Source organism: Dryas octopetala, chromosome 1 (genome assembly GCF_963921425.1).
Source record: "Dryas octopetala chromosome 1, drDryOcto1.1, whole genome shotgun sequence".
Classification (NCBI taxonomy): Eukaryota; Viridiplantae; Streptophyta; class Magnoliopsida; order Rosales; family Rosaceae; genus Dryas; species Dryas octopetala.
The window spans coordinates 10,566,507-10,587,071 of NC_141366.1; the positions used below are offsets into that span (position 1 = coordinate 10,566,507).

General features: G+C 36.0%; 1 protein-coding gene across 1 annotated transcript; it reads left to right on the forward strand.

Moving 5' to 3' along the window:
• Positions 1-3,786: 3,786 nt before the first annotated feature.
• LOC147297690 (putative LRR receptor-like serine/threonine-protein kinase At1g56140) lies at positions 3,787-20,138 on the forward strand. The gene is given in 24 exon segments (XM_086240241.1): positions 3,787-3,928; positions 11,218-11,404; positions 11,492-11,563; positions 11,694-11,765; positions 11,892-11,963; positions 12,330-12,401; positions 12,834-12,905; positions 13,027-13,098; positions 13,233-13,304; positions 13,384-13,461; positions 13,580-13,651; positions 13,899-13,970; positions 14,061-14,126; positions 14,851-14,916; positions 15,177-15,221; positions 15,630-15,694; positions 16,314-16,690; positions 17,048-17,243; positions 17,342-17,503; positions 17,652-17,770; positions 18,197-18,407; positions 18,487-18,718; positions 18,841-18,991; positions 19,731-20,138. Coding segments are annotated over 24 exon segments (3,117 nt in total). The 3' UTR covers positions 20,103-20,138.
• The last annotated feature ends 427 nt before the right edge of the window (positions 20,139-20,565 follow it).

Here is a 20,565-nt window from a genome sequence, read left to right on the forward strand (position 1 = left end):
AAATCAATTAAACTTGAAGGAGAAACTTGCCATAGTTGAATAACGAATTTGCTGCTAGTCTGCTACTAAATGCAAACTAGATTGGGCATAATGAGATCCCAACTAGGATTAAACAAACCAATTATTTGAGTTTTTTATTCATTAATTGAGACGATCATTTCCCCATTGTACATGTTAGGTATACCAAATTAAGGAAGTTTTGGTAATAAAATCACATTCGAAATGATGAAATAACGGAAGTTTTACATTTGTAGGACATGATTTATACTTTTTATTTATATAGATTTGAACTCATTTGAGACGATAATCTTACTTTTATTCAATGAATCGATGACATCACTAATAAAAGTGAGATCTATAAACTCACATTTAAAAAAAAAAAAAAAATTTACAATATGATTCACAGAAGTCATTTTATTGAAATCCCACCAGATACCTCCAGATAAAAAAAAAAAAGAATCTATTGGGTAAAATCGAAAAAGTATGACCAAGTGAGTTGATTTGGCCAACAACTTTTATTTTTTTAAGAAAAACAACTTGTAGCTTAATTAATAGAAAACCAGGTGGTCAACGTAATTTTGAACATGTATATATGCGTTGATAACTGATAGATAAAAAAGGGAAAACTTTTTAAACAAGACACCTAGGTTGGAGTCAATCTTAGTTTAGAATACCAGTTTGAGTTTGTGCTAGTTTATGACACATATTTATGATTTGTATTAATGTGGGACAATCCGTCAACTCAGTTAAAATCTCCGTTAAAATGAGGGACAATTTGGACATTTTATATTTTAAAAACAGAAAAAACAAAAAGGTTACCACTAAAAAACTAAAAGATCCATTGATTTTAACTATTAAATTTCAATAACTTTTTAATTTAGGTACTAAAATTAAATAGTATTTTAGATTAAGTATTAGTTAAAAAGTTAAACAAAATAATAAAATAAAAGGTATTAGAATTTACAAATATTACATCACATGCCACTACAAAAAAAAAATATATATTACATTAATTTATATTATATTGTATTAAAAAAAAAATCAATCCAGTCACAATTTAACTGTGACTGTCTTAGTAAATTGAAAGAGATAACTCATACCACTATATTATGTATTATTTTGAGTAAAAATATTGTTTTGTCCTCTATTTATACTATATTGTAGTGTAATTTTTCTAAAAAAAATTCAATTAAGTCACAACTTAACTGTAACTGTCTCACAACTTAGATGTGACTGTCGTTCAGTCACAACTAAATTTGAAGTTGTGAGTGTCGTACAGTCATAACTAAATGTGAAGTTAAGACTACATTAGTAAATTTTTAAGATAATATAAAAGCCTCGAGGGCAATTTTGTCAAAACCTTATAAATTTTAACTAATACCCATCATATGTGGGTCAAATGACAAAAATTTCAAATGGAAAAGACTCAAATCAAAGAGGCCAACATATTTGTGATATAATCTAAAAAACTACATTTAAATTTGGTAGTTCAATTGAAGTATTATATGGTCTTCATGTTATGCCAAAAGTTTATTGAGATTTGATATTTAATTCTAATTTTCTAAAAACTAAAACCATTAATACTAAAAATAAGTTAAAATATTTAAAACTAATTTTATGATTTGTGAAAACTCTCATCTCTCACCTCTCTCGATCTCTCATCTCTCTCAGTCTTATCTCCACACAGCTCAGAACTCACCATCTCTCTCTCTCTCTCTCTCAGTCTTATCTCCACACAGCCCAGAACTCACCATCTCTCTCTCTCTCTCTCTCATCCCCGTACACACCCCCCTCATCTCTTCTTTTTCTTCTTCTTCTTCCCCCACCTTCATATTTTCCCTTCTTTTTCTTTCCCCCACCCCGAGCCCCTCTCTTTCCTTCTCTTCTCCCTCCCTTTTTCTCCAGCAGGCGCCCCTCTCCCATCTCATCCCCGTCGCTAGCCCTCCCAGAGTCTAATTTGGAGCATATAATTTTATTTAAGAGTATACGTACATATGGTACGTAGTATTTTTCTTTTTAAAAACTCAAAAAAATTATGTATTTTTCAATGCCAGGCCATGCATGATGCATGCATACAATTGTCAACGACAATCATTTAGTTTAGTAAAATTAAGGTCCAAATATCTTGATTAGTTTATAGCTGGGTGGTAATTAGTGGTAACTCGTGCCCGATCAAGTGGGAATTAAATAATTAATTTGATGGAGATGGAAAAGTTGATAAGTTTTGAGTGTTTGACTTTGACAAGTGAATTTTTAAAACGACGTTTTGGTTTGGGTCGTGTCCTAGATATATAGGTAAAATGAATATGCCCCTAATTATGTGGACCTTCGGTGGTGCCGTACGGTCACAAGTACGGAAAGACCAAAACCAAACCCCACCCACCGGCCAATTGACTGCTAGTGCTTGACAGCTTGAGGATCCCCCTGCCCCTTACGCAACTCCAAAAGCTGAGACGTCGTCCACACGCTCATAAATCACATCAACGGGCCCCGGCCCCACATCCATTTCCCATTGTCAATTCCCACTCTTTTTTTTCTTTAATATGATTTTTATGTGATTTGCATAACCATTCATCCAATTTTGGCATCATGGATGGAATAACCTTTTAAATTACTATTTTTTTTATTTTTTTATATTCTTGTGAAGGGAACGATTATAGTGGAGCCCTTCTATTAGGGAAAGGATAAATGTTTAAATAAAACATTTTATGTCATTTTATGTACACTCTTCTTAAACTCTTTCATTAGTAAAATATTCATAAAAAATAATATAAAATTTAAACGTAACATAATATATTGGGAGTCCGAAATGTTTTATTACTAAAATTACAAATTTTCCCTTAAAATTATAAGTAGATGCAAATAATAACTTGTATGTATTAAATTTTTAAATCGCATTACATGCCAAACTAGCATGATTTCGATAATATATAGCACATAACAAAAATTAAATAAATTATAGTCAGAAGTTGAGTGGAAGTATATACATAAGGATTAATAGTAACTGATAGATAAAAAACATGCAATTAGTTGGTTGTGAACCTAAATTAATAGTAAGTCTATAATTGACTAATTTCAACAATAAGTCTAGTTCTTGAATTGGGTCAAGTTGTCGATTAATGTATTGGTTTAGCTTACTTAGTTGGTTTAAGTGCAAGTTGCTCTTTGTTTTTAAACTGCTATATATATATGTTGTATTTTAAAACCTATGGGTTTAAGTAAAGAATTACTTGTTGCTCAATATTTTACGAGCATGCTGCATAAATAAATTTCGTATAATAGTGGACCATAGAAAGTTGCTTGGTCCACTGTGATCGATCTCATGAGAAATTAACGAGATACTTATTGGTGAGTTGACAAAGTGATAATAAATTAAGGATATTGGTGGGGGCTGATGGCGCCTATTGGGGGTTTCCTCAAATAGAGCCTAGCTTGATTTGAATAGAATAGTACGTAGTATATATCAAAAAAATTCTGTTGGTGTAAATGTAATGTTATATATTCATTAAAATAGCAGTACATAAGCAAGTAGTATTGTAATTTGTAATCTTATATATATTGTTGTGATTTGTGAATGTGATCATCACTAGCTACCCTTCAGGATGTGGGTTTAGTGCAGGTTTCTAATTACTTTCAACTTTGGTGACTGCAAATCCAATTTGAAGCCAACCCCTCTCTCCCTCTCGATCGATGTATCTCTGAGTTTGCATATATATATATATATATATATATATATATATGGTGGACTCATCAGCAATATTAATCTTACAAAGGAAGATCAAACTCATGTCAGGAAGTACCTCATCATCAGGACTTTTGGTGATCTTTTGGTATGCTGCTGTGTGCTGCTGCATGCTTGGGCTTGGTGGCATAACAGAAGCTCAAGCTCCAACTTCTCAACCTCAAGCCACTACAGATCCTTCTGAAGGTCTCTAATTCTTTCTTATAACTTAATTAAGCTTGTTCTAATTTGTTTGATCAGATGACTACTTCGATCATCAACAATATTAACGCATATATGCATGACAATAAGCTAGTATTAAAAGTGAATGGCATATAAATATTTTTTTGACAAGAAAAGTCGTGTATGCATGCACACATATGCATGAATGCATACTACATACATACATACATACATGAGCCCAATATCAGTGGTGTATTTGCACAAAAACCACTGAGCCCTGTGGTATTTTGAGTATATACCACAGACATGCCACAGAAAGGACATCAGTGGTCGTTGCGGGTGTATCAAAAAGTCAAATACCACCGGAAATTGACTGTGGTATTTGTTATGCACACATCCCCACTGCTTCTCGCCTGACACAACTTCCTTGCGAATTTTCTGGCATTTGTGCATTAAATGCACAACAGTAGTCATGTTAGCTTTATATACCACAGCCCATACCCAGTGATATATTGCTCCTTATTGCTTTTTAGTTTTTATCCCATAGATCTATATTCCATATAGATCATACATTTTAAAATTAATTGGAAATTTGGAACTCGATCAGATAAGTCAGGTTCTTCAATCATCTTCCTCAAATCAAATTTCTCCCCAACAACACCCGGCCCAACAACCCCTCCACCAACATCACTTAAAACTCCATGATCTCTATCTATGGTCAAAAGCATCATTACAATCATATAATACACACATAATAAAACACATAACCAAACTAGTTTCACTATTCAAGCTTCAATATGTTTCTGCAAGATGTACGCTCTTTCTTTCTTGAAGCTCTCTGGCGCGTGTTGGGTTTTGGAAAGGGTAAAGCCCATATATTTTTCATTAGTTCTGCTAAGTTGCGTGAGAGAAGGGGGAGACTCAGAGAAAGATAGGAGTGACAATTTGTACAGAAAGAATAGGATTTGAGGAGAAAGAGAGAAATGAGTCTACAAGGAGATCTACGGTTGGATATGGAGATGGTTGAATTTGAGGGCTGCTATTTGCACACTCCTAAATTTCTTTTTGCACACTTTTTTTTTTTTTCCTACACACCCCACACACTCATCTCAAATTCAAAATCTCTCAACACACACCTAACCCATTACCAAAATACCCTCATTTCATTACACACTCACACACCCCATCTTTCTCTTTCCCTCTCTCTTTCTTTGTCAACACACACCGGCGCAGCACCACCCCCCTGCATGCGCCACCCTGCTGCACCACCCTCCCCGCGCCCACCACCATGCCAAGCTCGCACAGCCCCAACGCCCCAACGCCTGACCACGTCGCCGATGCCCGACCTCGCTCTGCCCAGCTCGCACAACCACGCCCCAGTGCCAGCCAAAAGGATGAACTTCGCAGGACGTTCGGCAGTCATCCGCCGAAACCTACGGGTTCGTTCGGCAGCCATCTGCCGAAACCGGCGGTTTCCTTCGGCAGCCACCCACCGAACATTCGAGTTGCCTTTGGCAGCCACCCACCGAACCTTCGCTGCAACTCGATCTCCTCAGCCCGGTGGCGTTCGCCGGCGAACCAAGCGACGAGACACCCACCAAACACTTCCTCTCTCTTCCCTCTTCCTCTCCACACCCGCCAACCACCCAGAAAACTAGCAACGGCTCCGAAACCAAAAGCTTCTCGCCGGCGTTGATTCCGTTTCCGGCATAGTTGGGAGTCGGGGCTGGTGTATGTGTTTTTTTGGTCGGGGTGAGGGAGGGAAATGGGCTGGTGTGTTTTGTTTTTTTTTTTATCTGTTGATGGGGGTGTGCAAAGAGAGAAAATGGAATTGGGCTTTGGGTGAGAAAAGGAGAGAAGAGTTTTTTCCCTTTGATCTTTTTTATTTCTTTTAAGAAGGGTATGCCAAAAGAAATTTAGGGGTGTGTAAATAGCAGCCCTCTTAAATTTTTATGGGGGAAAACTTGAATTTTTAGTGTATTTTGGTTAATATTATTTTTAACTTGAATTTTTTATTGAAAGTAATTATTTGAGGTCCCATCGGGATAGTGAATTAAGCGTTGGGTATTTTCTATGCAAAAGTTTTTGTCAGAACATTGGATATTATTTGACAAAAGGATTGATTTGGAACTCATTTGCAACTGGGTCTGTGACAAAAGGCGTGGGAACTTCTCTATGCAACAGTGTTTCGGTCATAAAGCTGAACTTATGACTGACACAATGGATTAAATACCACTGGCACTGTAGTCAATATTGTAAAAACAACACGCGGCAGTGGCTTTACGAGAGCAGTTTTGCTCACCTAAGTTAACTCAGGTGTATACTTACCTCATATTTAAAAAGCTAACTATAATTAATTTATAAATATTTTATTTTTATTTTTATTTTTTTTCCTTTTTTCCCGAAAACCCGGTTCCCCTTTCTCTGCTTTTTTTTTTTTTTTCTTCTTCTCCTTTTTCTCCATCCCCCGTGCTTAGGGATGGCAACGGGGCGGGTCGGGGCCGGGGGTGCCACCCCCATCCCCCGCCCCCGAAATTATTTGAATCCCCGAACCCGCCCCAAATCCCCGATTATGTAAACGGGGATTCCCCGTCCCCGACCCCGCCGGGGAATGGCTTCCCCGAACCCGCCTCGAATCCCCGCCTCAATGTCCACTTTTTTTTCTCCCCTGAACATAATGCATATCAAATAACCATTACATATTTACATAGCACTGCAGTATGATACAAACCTGCTAGCAGTAATTATTAATACAAACCTGATGAATATATTAATACAAACCTGCTAGTATCAATAGAGTCAATTCAAACTTGCTTAACATAATACATATCAAACTTGCAGAGTTGCAGACCTGTTATTAATGTTTCAATGCATCAAACTCACAAATTAATGTTCTAATAGTCCATAAATGGATAAAACTAAATACATGATACATCCATCAATTGATAAGAAAACACATCTATGGCATCAAGCTTCAAACATGGTTTAGATATCTCCTTTATGGCTTGCTGGCTGAACCAAGAGAAATGTTGCTTGCTGGTTTAGATATCAAGCTTCATCTATGGCATCTTGCTTGCTGGTTTAGATATCAAGCTTCAAACATGATAAGAAAACACATCTGTAATCACTTGCTGGCTGCTGAACCAAGAGAAATGTAATAAAAGATTAAACATACTTGATAACTGTGGTTTCTCAAAATCTTTACTGCCAGTATAGATAATAAACACATTCTTACACGCACACACACACACATTCATATATCAGATATATTGGTACAAATTTAGGGAGGGAAGAGTTAACAAATCTTTCATCTCTCTTTAGGATAAAAAACAGGCACCAACCAAAATACTAATTAGCCAAGGACAGAAATTTAATTGGGAATAAGCCTCCACAAGCATAATTCACAACAAAAGCTGCAGTACAGATTAAAAGTCATCAAACTAAAATAACCAACTAAATCTCAACCCCATCAAAAGCTGCAGTACAGATGGTTGCGCACGGCAACCTTTCAATTCTAAAATCTGTTAAATCGAAGGGAATTAAAAGCAACACTCGTTCTTGACCAATTCAGAAAGCATCAACAAACAAAAACCAAATACATACCAGAGTCCAGACAGAGGGGAGTAAGCGAGACAGAGATGGTGGTGAGAGGGCGAGACAGAGATGGTGGCGAGAGGGCGAGACAGAGAGGCGACTGGCGAGACTCGAGAGTGCGAGACAGAGGGGCGAGATGGTGGCGAAAGGGCGGCGAGACAGGATATGGCGAAATCTCCAACAGCGGCACGACTGCGCGAGAGAGACCGAGTGACTGAGAGATCGAGATTAGAGAATAGAGAGTCAGAGTCTCAGAGATGGTGGCGAGAGGGCGAGACAGAGAGGCGACTGGCGAAGTGGTGAGAGGGCGAGAGAGAGACCGAGTGAGTCGAGTGACTGAGAATCTGAGATAGTTAGAGAATAGAGACTGAGTCTGAGAGATCGAGATTAGACTTTAGGGTTTGGTGTATTGGGGTTTCAGGTTTGGCTTTGGGGTTTGGAATTTGGGGTTTTAAAACATATATATAAATATATAATTTAACAAACATACATTAATATATGGTATATACCCTAAACATATATATTTGTTAATTTACTTAACATATATATGTTTTTTCATTTATATAAAGCTTAAGGTTTAGGTTATTAATTTTATTATCTAAATTGTGTATAAATATATAAATTGGAAGAATAAGTTTAGGGTTTAGGGTTTAGGTTATTAATTGTATTATCTAAATGTGTATATAAAAATATAAATTGGAATAATAAGTTTTGGGTTTAGGGTTATTAATTTTATTATCTAAATTGTGTATAAATATATAAATTGGAAGAATAAGTTTAGGGTTTAGGGTTTATGGGGTTTAAAGGCTTTTAGGGTATAAGGTTTAAGATATAGGGTTTAGGGTATAAGGTATAGGGTATAGGGTATGGGTTTAGGGTATAGGGTATAGGGTTTAGGGTATAGGATATAGGGTATAGGGTTATTAATTTTATTATCTAAATTGTGTATAAATATATAAATTGGAAGAATAAGTTTAGGGTATAGGGTTAGGGTATATATAGGGTTTAGGGTTTTATTATCTAAATTGTGTATAAATATATAAATTGGGTTTAGGGTTTAGGGTTAGGGTTTAGGGTTTAGGGTTTAGGGTATAGGGTATAGGGTATAGGGTTTAGGGTATAGGGTTTAGGGTTTAGGGTTTAGGGTTTAGGGTTTAGGGTTTAGGGTTTAGGGTATAGGGTATAGGGTTTAGGGTTAGGGTATAGGGTTTAGGGTATAGGGTATAGGGTATAGGGTATAGGGTTTAGGGTTTAGGGTTTAGGGTTTAGGGTTTAGGGTTTGGGGTTAGGGTATAGGGTATAGGGTTTAGGGTATAGGGTATAGGGTATAGGGTTAGGGTATATATAGGGTTTAGGGTTTTATTATCTAAATTGTGTATAAATATATAAATTGGGTTTAGGGTTTAGGGTTTGGGGTTAGGGTATAAGGTATAGGGTTTAGGGTTTGGGGTTAGGGTATAGGGTATAGGGTTTGGGGTTAGGGTATAGGGTATAGGGTTTAGGGTTTGGGGTTAGGGTTTGGGGTTAGGGTATAGGGTATAGGGTTTAGGGTATAGGGTATAGGGTTTAGGGTTTAGGGTTTAGGGTTTAGGGTTTTATTATCTAAATTGTGTATAAATATATAAATTGGGATAGTGTACTCATAAGAAGTTGGTTGTCTGATGGTAAGGAGCTGAAGGAAGGAGTTTGAGGTGCCAAGTTCGATTCCCAGCATAGCACTTATCACATTTAAATTTTGGTTATATATATATTTAGTGTAAACGGGGCGGGTTCGGGGTCGGGGGACCTAAAACCATCCCCGCCCCGCCCCCGACTCGGGGCCCCGCCTAAATCCCCGAACCCGAACCCGGCCCCATTTATTTCCCCCATTAGGGTTTTAATCGGATCGGGTCCCCGCGGGGATTCATCCCCGCGGGGATTTTTGCCATCCCTACCTGTGCTTCTCTCTTTCTCTCTCTCGGCATCTCCATCCCTAGCGCAACTTACTGGCGTCGACCACTTGCAACCAGTCAACCACACTCCCCCTCTCCTCTTTCTCCCACAACCTCTCTCTCTCTCTCTCTCCCCTACTTTATCTCCCTCGTGCGATGCTGCACACAGCCAGCCCAGCCCAGCCATGGCCAGGCCGGCCACTTCCCGACCAACCTAGACCCAACCGTTCCCTCGCCGGCGTGAAACCATCGTTCGGCTCTTTTCCCTAAAAAGGGGTTCCTGGAGGACCTATAATGGCCTCAATTGTAAATATTATTGTTTGAATGGAGCAGGTTGCAAATCAGGATTTTGTGCCATTATCCAATTCTGAGAACAAACAATATGTCTTTGTTTGAATTGGGACTATTAGAAATATGAGATGAAGGAATCGTGGGTGATATGAATTGGGACAATACTCCAAATCCATTTGACATGAATATTAGATTATGGGCGATGAAAGAATACGGGATGAAGGAATCGTGGACTCAAGTTATTAAAATTCGTTCAAAGATTTTATCTCGAGGGGATAAATTACCCTCGAAACCTCTCTGCATTTTAGAGAATGGTGAAGTTTTGTTGATAAGGATTTTCCCTCACCGGCGTAAGCACCACCAAGCTTCTCAATCTTTTTGTTGGGTTTGCGTCTGTGCGAGAGAAAGGGGGAACTAGGTTTTGGGGAAAATAATAATAATAATAATAAAATATTTATAGGTTAACTCATAGTTAACTTTTTAAACATGTGACAGTATTTTAGATAAGAAATGAGTATACACCTGAGTGAAAGTGAGTGAACAAAACTACTCTTGTTGCTTTATAGCTATTTGCTATAGACTATAGTCAGTGGTTTTTTACTTAATCACCATAGCTAACTATTTGCCTGTGGGTCATGACATATTATTTGCCATTGGCTTTAGGCAGTGGCAAATACAACTGTGGTATAAGCCCTTTTTGTTCTAGTTGTACAACTCTCTAATATGGTGGTATTGCAACATACAAATTAAGAAAGGGAAACAACTAGTTGTAGCATATGCATGTTGATCACAAAATTATTCCATTAAAATTGCTTTTTAATTACAATCGAATTTCTTTTCCCTTCCAATTAGCTTAATTAGGCGCATAAATCCAAATTTTGGATTCATAAAATTAAAATTTTCCTTTTTTTTGTTTATAAATTTAAATTTGGGATACGCCAAACTTGTTGGGCCATTGATGGATTAATGGGTCATGAGACTCATGACCAAGAAAAAACAGTACTAAATTTACAAATTTCATGTGATCTTAGCCATCTTGATGAATGAAGTTTGAATTTCTCGTAAACTTTTATTTTCAATTAATATCATTTTGTAATTTATTTTATATAATCATAATATCATCATCCACGTAGTAGATTTATACTTTTTTAGGGCCATGAAGATATTTCATATTTTCATTAAAGAAACGAAAAGCCCGAAGGGCAAACAAAGCACTACAGCACACAAAGGAAAAACTGTAGTAGATTTATACTTTAATAATGAATAAAAGTGATAAAAGTAAATAAATAATAAGTTACGATTAAAATGAAATACAAATATACAATATATCAGGGTTTCTCTCCAAATTTAAAAAAGCAATACAATATCACAAAATTAAAATGAAACACAGAGGTTAGAAATAGAAACGATCAAACATTTTATAAATTTAAAAGGGCGGGGACGAGACAGGTAATGTCATTCTGTTTTCGTAATTGGTTGTAAATATTGGTGGTGCAGTGAGAGCTTTGAACTCAATCTTTGAGCAATGGAAGATTTTAGCCAACCAGAAACAATGGAACATAAGCGGAGAGCCATGCAGCGGAGCCGCCATAGACTCCACCGACTTCGAGGCCAAGGATTACAACCCACTCATCAAATGCGACTGCTCTTACGACGCCAACTCCACTTGCCACATTACCCATCTGTAAGTCTCTTGTTTTTTACTTCAATCATTCAATGCCATTCTCAACACCTTCACTTTATCTTCAAAATCACACATTTGCATTTGCAGGAAAGTTGATGCCTTGGACGTTGTTGGTGTGATTCCAGAAGAGCTTTGGACTTTGACTTTTCTCGTCAATCTGTATGCTTTTTAAGCTCTGTACTTGATTTGGGGACTTGGGTTCTCATTAATTTCGAGTGCCATTGATTCATTGTTTTTGTGTATTAGCTAAGTGCCTAAAGTTGTAAGCTTTCTTCTTCATTTGGTACAGGAAATTGGCGCAGAATTACTTGACAGGACCTCTCTCTCCATCCATTGGAAACTTAACTAGCATGCAATACTTGTAAAGCCCATCTAAATTTTATTTGGAAAATTTATTCCATATGTATAATGATTTTTATACCCAACATTATTTGTATTGTTTTTTATTCTTGGTGTTCATGATTGTTATTTTGATTTTAATTTTTAGGAGTCTTGGCATTAACGCATTGTCGGGTGAGCTACCAAAGGAACTCGGAAATCTCACTGATTTGATATCATTGTAAGTTTTCTCATTCTAAACCAAATGTTCTCGTCTAACATTTGACATTTTATGTTGTTTTAAACTATTGATAAGGTGAATTTTTATTCGGAGGTGTGATTCAGAACTTAGGGAACATCATCCTATGTATATGTTACAACTTGATGTTTTTGCTTCTTTTATAAAGGATGACAGCTTTTACTTCATATGGATCTTTGTATTTCAAACATTAAAATAATAGTAAATTCAAGCGTGTAACTTTATAGCTTGATTCAAGCATGTAACTGTTGTCTTATACCTGGTTCTTGTTCTTAATTTTGATTATCTGAACATCTAAAGAACAATATCCATGGGCAGGCCTTAACTGATTACTTGTCAATTTTGTAGGGCTTTTGGGACAAACAACTTTTCTGGTCCTCTGCCATATGAGCTTGGGAATTTATCAAAATTAACACAGATGTAAGTTTGATATGTTGTTGACTTCCTATTCTGTTTGCAGTGTAAAATTCCATGAATCTTTTAAGAATCGGTAGCAGGACTTGGAAATTGTTCGCACAAATTGATCAATAATTTGTGAATACTATAATTTCCCCAAAGACAAGGTTATGTGGATGCAAGAGGGTCTCCTTATTAATGAAAATAGTTTTACTTGCACCCAATTATACATTTTCGCTATCTGACACCTTCATGGCACACAATGGATGTATGTATGGCTATTTCAAAAAACGAAAAACTGACAGAATTCTGATTTAGTTTATTATAATATTCTATGATTAGTTTTCCACATTCATCTGTTCTTTAATGATGGCTTGGCATCTATTAACTCACAATAAATAAAAGATGTAAGATTGAAATAAATGTTTGATAATTCATTATTGTTTACTCTGGCAGTTACTTTGATAGTTCCGGAGTTAGCGGTGAGATTCCATCAACATTTGCTAATCTACAAAACTTGAATACAGTGTAAGAACTTAATGAATATGTTTCTTTTCCCCAATTGAAAAAAAAAAAAAAAAACATCAATCAATACTCGGAAAAAATTATTATTTGAATATTTATTAGAGGATTACTTTGTTTGTTGCAGTTGGGCATCAGACAATGAACTCACTGGCAGAATACCTGACTTCATAGGAAATTGGTCAAAGCTTACTTCCTTGTAAGATACTCCAAATAAATTTGTTCTCTTTATTTACATTCAGTTTCAGTTAAATGATGATACTCAATGTTTATTGAGAAAATTTAATTACTTATATATATATTCCACTAATATTTAGCTAAATGTTTCGTTAGGAGGTTTTAAGGAAACTCTTTCGAAGGTCCTATTCCATCTACATTTTCCAATCTGACTTCTCTGAAAGAGCTGTGAGTGTCCAAATTTACTTGTCACTTTTTGTTTAACATATCTATAAAGCTATCTAGCTCATGTGTGATATGATAATAGGCTCCTTAGTGATATATCTAATGCCAATGGGAGCTCTTCTCTTGGATTTATTAAGGATATGAAGTCTCTAAATGTCTTGTAAGGAAAATCTTTCTCCCTTACATTTGAATCTATTTTAACATCTGGATCATACTTCTATTATCTTGTTTGTTTTCCTTCTGAAATCTAATATGACATTTTGGTTTACTTCCTGCAGAGTGCTGAGGAATAACAATATGTCTGATTCAGTTCCTTCCAATATTGGAGAATACCAAGCTTTGTCTCAGCTGTAAGTTTTTCTTGGTGATGGGTGACCATACATGTTGAGCAAACCAAAGTGCCCTAAAGGCAACAATATCCTCTTTTCTAAAATATTCAATGATAAATTTAAGTTAACTAATATACTATTAGGTTTGCATTGAATTTTACCAGTTTTAGATGCATGAAGATGATGGTGTTTTTTTAGAAGAATTTTTGGTAATAGCTGCCTTTGTCCTTAAAGCATGTAACTGTGTTATTATTTTTTTTTGCCCCAGGGATTTGAGTTTCAACAATTTAACTGGAGACATACCAGGCTCGCTGTTTAATTTGAGTTCGCTCTCTATCCTGTAATATATCATCACCTCTTAATTGTATTGTACTCCTTCCAAACTTACTCTTAAAAGTATTGACACATGTATTTCTGTATTCATAATTAGGTTTCTTGGAAACAATAAGTTGGATGGTACCCTGCCAGAATATAAAAGCCCGTCTCTTCTCAATGTGTAAGTATATCAGCATATTTGCTTTAAACATAACTGTAATGCATTAGAACGGGAGTTTTCTGATAAATATGTTTTCGGTTCGATAAAAGTTATATCTGTGTTGATGAAGAATGTATTTACTTTGGGTCTTTCTGAATTGTACAGTCCCAGCTTCTACATGAACTGGAAGGATTCTGAATGCCCTGCTTTTCTTTTTATAAATAATTTTTTATTTTTTGAGCAACCTTGATACGAGATGCTAAAGACCATTTTTGAGTTGAAGATTTATACTAAATGCCTACAACTAAGAAAATAATCTTAACTGAGCTATTTCATGACCTCATGAGGAAGAAAATAGTAAGTAGCAATGAAGAGGTAAAGCTAAAACTTCATCCACCAAAGTGGCTGACATTTTCTTAGTTTACTAATCCTAAATTGTTTTGATGATGTTCTTCCTTCAAGTTGGTTTGAAGCCCATTCTTAGTCCTACAGTGTCAGTCAGCTGATTTGTTTCTCCTCAAGATATGGATTCCCATTCCAGCAAAGCCTGAAACATAATCTTGTGGGTTCATGGGGAAACATGGAGAATTTGAGGTTTTATATTCAAATTAATATGGTGCAAAAGCATATATCACATTACTATAAATATGACTTGACAAATGCCTAAATTTAGTAATGATCTCAATATTGTTATATTAATTGTATGAACTATGTATTTGATGTTTTTGTCATGATATGCATGCAGAGATTTGTCTTACAATAATTTGGTGGGGAGCTTTCCTTCTTGGGTCAGCGAAGAAAATTTACAGCTGTATGTCTTGATCTTTCACTAAATATTTAGCTTGTTTTTCCCCTGTTTGCTATATCATATATATATATATTTTGTTTTTTTTCTTTTAGTTGAATGGTTTCTAGTTTAATAACTTTATTTACTCTTCTGATATTACAATTTTCTAGTTCCTTAGTGATGTTTTCTCCAAAAAACATACAGATTTTATTTTTGCAGGATGGGCTTGCATTATATATTCTAAAATGAAATTAACATTGAGAATTTTTGGGTGTAAATTGCAGTAATTTAGTCGCCAACAACTTCACCATAGAAAGTTCAAACAGCAGGTGATTCTTTGCATTTGTAGCTCACCTTTAGTGTTTTGAACATTTCAATAATGATGTGAGAGTTAGATGCCACTTACTATGTATGCATGTCATTGTTTTGGTTCTTAAGAATGATAATTGAGGCTACTATTGTAATGCCCCAATGTCATGTTTCATCAGAATCATTAGCACCCAAGTCACAGGTTTCTTTAGTATGGTAATTAGGGTACTTGTATTTTGACTACAATTAGTCAATTAGGTGCCCAAATAACTATTGTATGGTCTTATTTATTTCTTTCTTCCTTTCGTTTTTCCCCTTTCCAGCGGATTGAGGGGGGCTGAGAAATTCTTATTGCTTGTTACCCAACAATTGCCATATTCCTCACTTTTAAGTGTTTTACTTATTTATTTATTTAATTTCTATTTCAGTGTTCTTCCGTCAGGGTTGAATTGCCTTCAACGGAACTTTCCTTGCAATCGTGGCCTTGGAATCTGTAAGTACTGTCAAAGCTTATTTCATTTTGTGGTTACTAGAGTGGAATTCTTCCAGCACGACATGTGTTAGGATTAACTTTCTCATCAAATAATAGTAGTAATATATCATCAATCAACGAAAAAATTTTTGGTAGTAATATGACCAGGAATGTTATCGTACGTCCAGAGAAAAGAAAATGCAGAAGATTAAAGTGAAATGAATCATAGGAAGCTATAATTAGTCCCTTTATTCAATATTTTCTTTTTTCAGGCAATTGTCTCATAATGCTAAAAGTGTTCCTTTGTGAAATCTGATTCTTGAGGGTGTCCAATTTATGTAAAAATATTAAAATAATTGGGACTGCATCCTGATCTCTCTTACTATCCACTCGGGTGGGACTGGCATTGGATGTGGTGTTCATTAACATTTATTTTGTTTTTAAGTCTGTGATTTAGATGGAGGATGAGTATGCTTGTACCAACTATTATCATCTCATTCTGATTTAGTGGATATTGCATGTTCTATGTTTGAATGTGTATTATGCGATGAATGCATGTGGCCTTATATTATTTTAACATTGTAAGTTGAAATGCCTTTCTGAACATACTGTGATATGTACCTCTTTTGTTTCTTTGCAGATTCTAACTTCGGGATTAAATGTGGTGGTCCTCAGATTACGTCTTCCAATGCTATTGTGTATGAGAGAGAAAATCAGACCCTTGGTCCAGCTGCATATTTTGTTACAGCCATAGACAAATGGGGAGTTAACAATGTTGGATATTTCACTGGGAGCAACAATCCTCAGTATACTAGTTTCTCATCATCTCAATTCAGAAATACTTTAGATTCTGAGCTATTTCAGACTGCAAGAATCTCTGCTTCCTCGCTTAGATACTATGGGTTGGGGCTTGCAAATGGTAACTATACCGTGAACCTCCAGTTTGCAGAAACAGCTTTTATAGATTCTACTACATGGAAAAGTCTTGGGAGACGTGTGTTTGATGTTTATATCCAGGTCTGTATCATCTTAGGGGATTTTTTATTTATAAAACCATGTTCTGACTTCTGAGCTCCTATGATTAACTTTTTCTTTGTTTGAATTAGTAAAGTTGATAATTATTTTGTTGTTACTTGGGATTGCCACGGTCTTCATTTAAGAGAAGTTGAACTATATCAATTATTTAAATTGCATGTAAAAGTTTTACCAATTATATTCATCATTCAGGTCAATATACACTTCAAAATTTGATGGATGTTTAGAATCATTCCCAAAAGTATCTGAATAGTTGTAGAATCACCACTGAAGCTCTTATTTCTGGTCCTCACTCCCCATCTAATTCCTTTAACCATCACCTCCTCTATTTGTCTTCAGGGCAATCGGGTGTTAAAGGATTTCGATATACGAAAGGAGGCAGGCGCTTCTTTACAAGCTATTCAGAAGGAATTCAAGGCTCTGGTTTCAGAGAACTACCTTGAAATTCATCTCTTTTGGGCTGGAAAGGGGACTTGCTGCGTACCTGCGCAAGGTACTTATGGACCTGCTATTTCAGCCATCAGTGCCACGTCAGGTAATATGATGTGGAAATTTCAGATGCAATTTAGGAAGTTTAGGTTCTGATTTTTCACAATCTGGTGCCATGTTGTTGACTACTAAGCTTTTGTACAGATTTCATACATACTGTCAGTAACAACCCCCCAACTAGTAAGAAGAATAGGACTGGGCTGATTGTGGGGATTGTTGTTGGTGGTGGAGTTTTAATTTTGGTGGCAGCGGTGTTTTTCTGTATTGTTCAAAGCAGAAAAAGGCCCAACACCAGTGGTGATGAAGGTAAACTGCTACTTCTTTTATCTTATCATTATCTTCTCTTTTGTACTCTCTCTCAATTTCTCTCCATGTTCTGCATCAAGCAAATTGATGGCTAGACAAACAGGCTTATAGCTTACAGACATAATAGTGGGTTATGTTGAATTTGCAGAGCTGTTAGGGATAGATATTGGACCACTCACTTTCAGTTTTTCTGAACTAAAGACAGCTACGAATGATTTTAATCCAGCTAATAAGCTGGGAGAGGGAGGATTTGGACCTGTCTACAAGGTAAGTTATTGTTCTAAACAACGATATGGTGTGGCTGCAGACATGTCAGTGCCTTAAATTGATACAAATGCAGAACTTAAATATATCTATTGCATATGCCTGGATGTAAACCATGATATCTAGATACATCACTTTCTCTTTCCGGATATCCTTTTTGAAATTATCTTCTTATGCTCCTATAAAAATGATCTCCTTATGTTTATGAAATGTCAGCAGTGTCCACCTTACCTTGAGACCATGTGTTGTGATTGGTAAGATGCCAAGTGTTGCCTGTAAATTGGTGTGAAAAGAAATTAACCTTATATAAAGAAGTGCTTTCCTGTTCAAGACATCAAACTCAGTTGCTGAAGTTTCATTTTCACTTAAGGATACTGAAATTGAGTATATATTAATTCTGCTAAACTTTTATGAATTTTGTAATTGCAGGGAACGCTTAATGATGGAAGAGTGATTGCGGTCAAGCAATTGTCTGCAGCATCCCACCAAGGAAAGAACCAGTTTGTAACTGAGATTGCCACTATATCTGCCGTGCAACACAATAACCTAGTGACTTTGTATGGATTCTGCACTGAGGGAGTTAAACGACTCCTTGTTTATGAGTATCTCGAGAACAAGAGTCTTGATCAAGCATTATTTGGTATGGGAATAACATTATTACTGCTTTATGTATTATATACAACATTATAATATTTATAATTATGGCTTGTATGAAGCAGGAAAAAGAAGTTTGAATCTTGATTGGTCAACACGTTTTGATATATGCGTGGGTGTAGCAAGAGGTTTAACTTATCTTCATGAGGAATCAAGGCTTCGAATTGTACACAGAGATGTGAAGGCCAGTAATATTCTACTTGACTCAAATCTCATCCCCAAAATATCAGATTTTGGTTTGGCCAAGCTTTATGATGATAAAAAGACCCACATAAGTACCCGGGTTGCAGGAACAATGTAAGATCTTAAAGATTTAGTCACCTCACATTCCTTTTCAAATACAGTCTTCATTTCCTTTTCGTCTTACAAATATGTTATGTTAGTGACAAGTAGTGTACACATAATTGTCAATGGTGCAGTGGGTATCTTGCACCGGAATATGCCATGCGTGGACACCTTACAGAGAAGACCGATGTGTTTGCCTTTGGTGTTGTGGCTTTAGAAACTGTCAGTGGTAGGGCAAATTGTGACTCGAGTTTGGAAGAAGAAAAGATTTATCTTCTTGAATGGGTAAGAACTTTATTTTTGTGCCCTTGTGGATCCCCCCTTCCCCCAAAAATTTGTTCTAAGAGTATTCTTTTTTGACTCTTGTTATGTGCTTATTATTTCATGATTCTACCACACTTCTTTATCTTCTGCTAAAATTGAGCGCCTCATAAAACTTAAGCTCATGATATTATGCAATGCTGGTCGTCCCATAATGGAATAACTTCCTTTTTCTTCAGATCACAACTGACGTAATTACTTCACCTTAACTCCTAGTAGATAAAAGATTTGTGTCTTCCTCAATTATGACTAGAATTGACTTTAAATTCCATAATATAATCATTTGTAGTTTTGTTGTCATTTCTTCCAGTACATAAAAGATTTGTGTCTTCCTCAATTATGACTAGGATTGACTTTGAATTCCATGATTTAATAATCTCTTTTCTGTTAAACTTCTGACTTGAAAATTACACCATTTTCATATTTCAATTTTTGGGTATACTTGGAACTGTAGCTGTAGAACTTTTGCTTCCAATTCTGTATGCAGCCCAATATTTAAAACATGGAGTGGTTGGCATGAGAATTGGAGCCAGATGTTGGAATCCCAGGAAACTGCTGATACATGTGCATTGTTTGAAAAGCAAAGTAGTTTAATTTGTGTGCTGTGAAGACAATTCAAATAGTCACTTCTTACACTTCTTGGACCATATAGCTCATTGGCTCACTCCAGTCTTTAATGCACTATCATGTTCTTGCTTCTTAGGCTTGGCATTTGCATGAAAACAAACGTGAAGTTGAACTCGTGGACTCTAGAGTATCCGAATTCAATGAGGAAGAAGTAGAACGAGTAATCAAAATAGCACTTTTGTGCACTCAAACATCACCAATGCTACGACCATCAATGTCCCGTGTGGTGGGAATGCTTTTGGGAGATATCGAAGTGACGACTGTTACTTCAAAGCCTGGCTACTTGACTGACTGGAAATTTGATGATGTAAGTAGTGGATCCAGTATAATGATTGGACCTGACTCAAGCATTTACAACTCATCGGCAAGTACAACCATGGTGGGGGATGGAGGGCAATTACCTGTTAATGCCCCTCAACCTCACAGTACTATTAGCGATGGCAGGTGAGAGTTTTGAAGAAGGGATTCAATAAAATGATTGATTTTCTTTTTATTGTTTTTCTTGAGGAGGAAGGAGAAATAATATACACAAATTTTAATTCTTTATCATGCATGTAAAGATATGTAATGTGAAATTCTCATTCATTTCCTTGTATTGAATGATGCTTGGCACTTGTTTTTTTCGTATAAGATAATTTGGAGCTTTGGATCTTCTTGTGAGAGTGAAGAACAAATTGAATAAAGCATAAATAAAAATGGCATAAACCAATTAAGATTACGATGAATCAGAGACCAAATATCAAATTATAAAGAACATGTGGTGAAGGCCAACAAGAGCAGTCGGTCCAAATTCATTTCATAGTTATGTCATGTAAAAATCCCCCAAATTACAAACGCAGAACAAAATATTCTGCAGCTGCTTCCCACCAATTTTTTAGACAGAAACCAAAATCTTCTACCAAAACAATTGA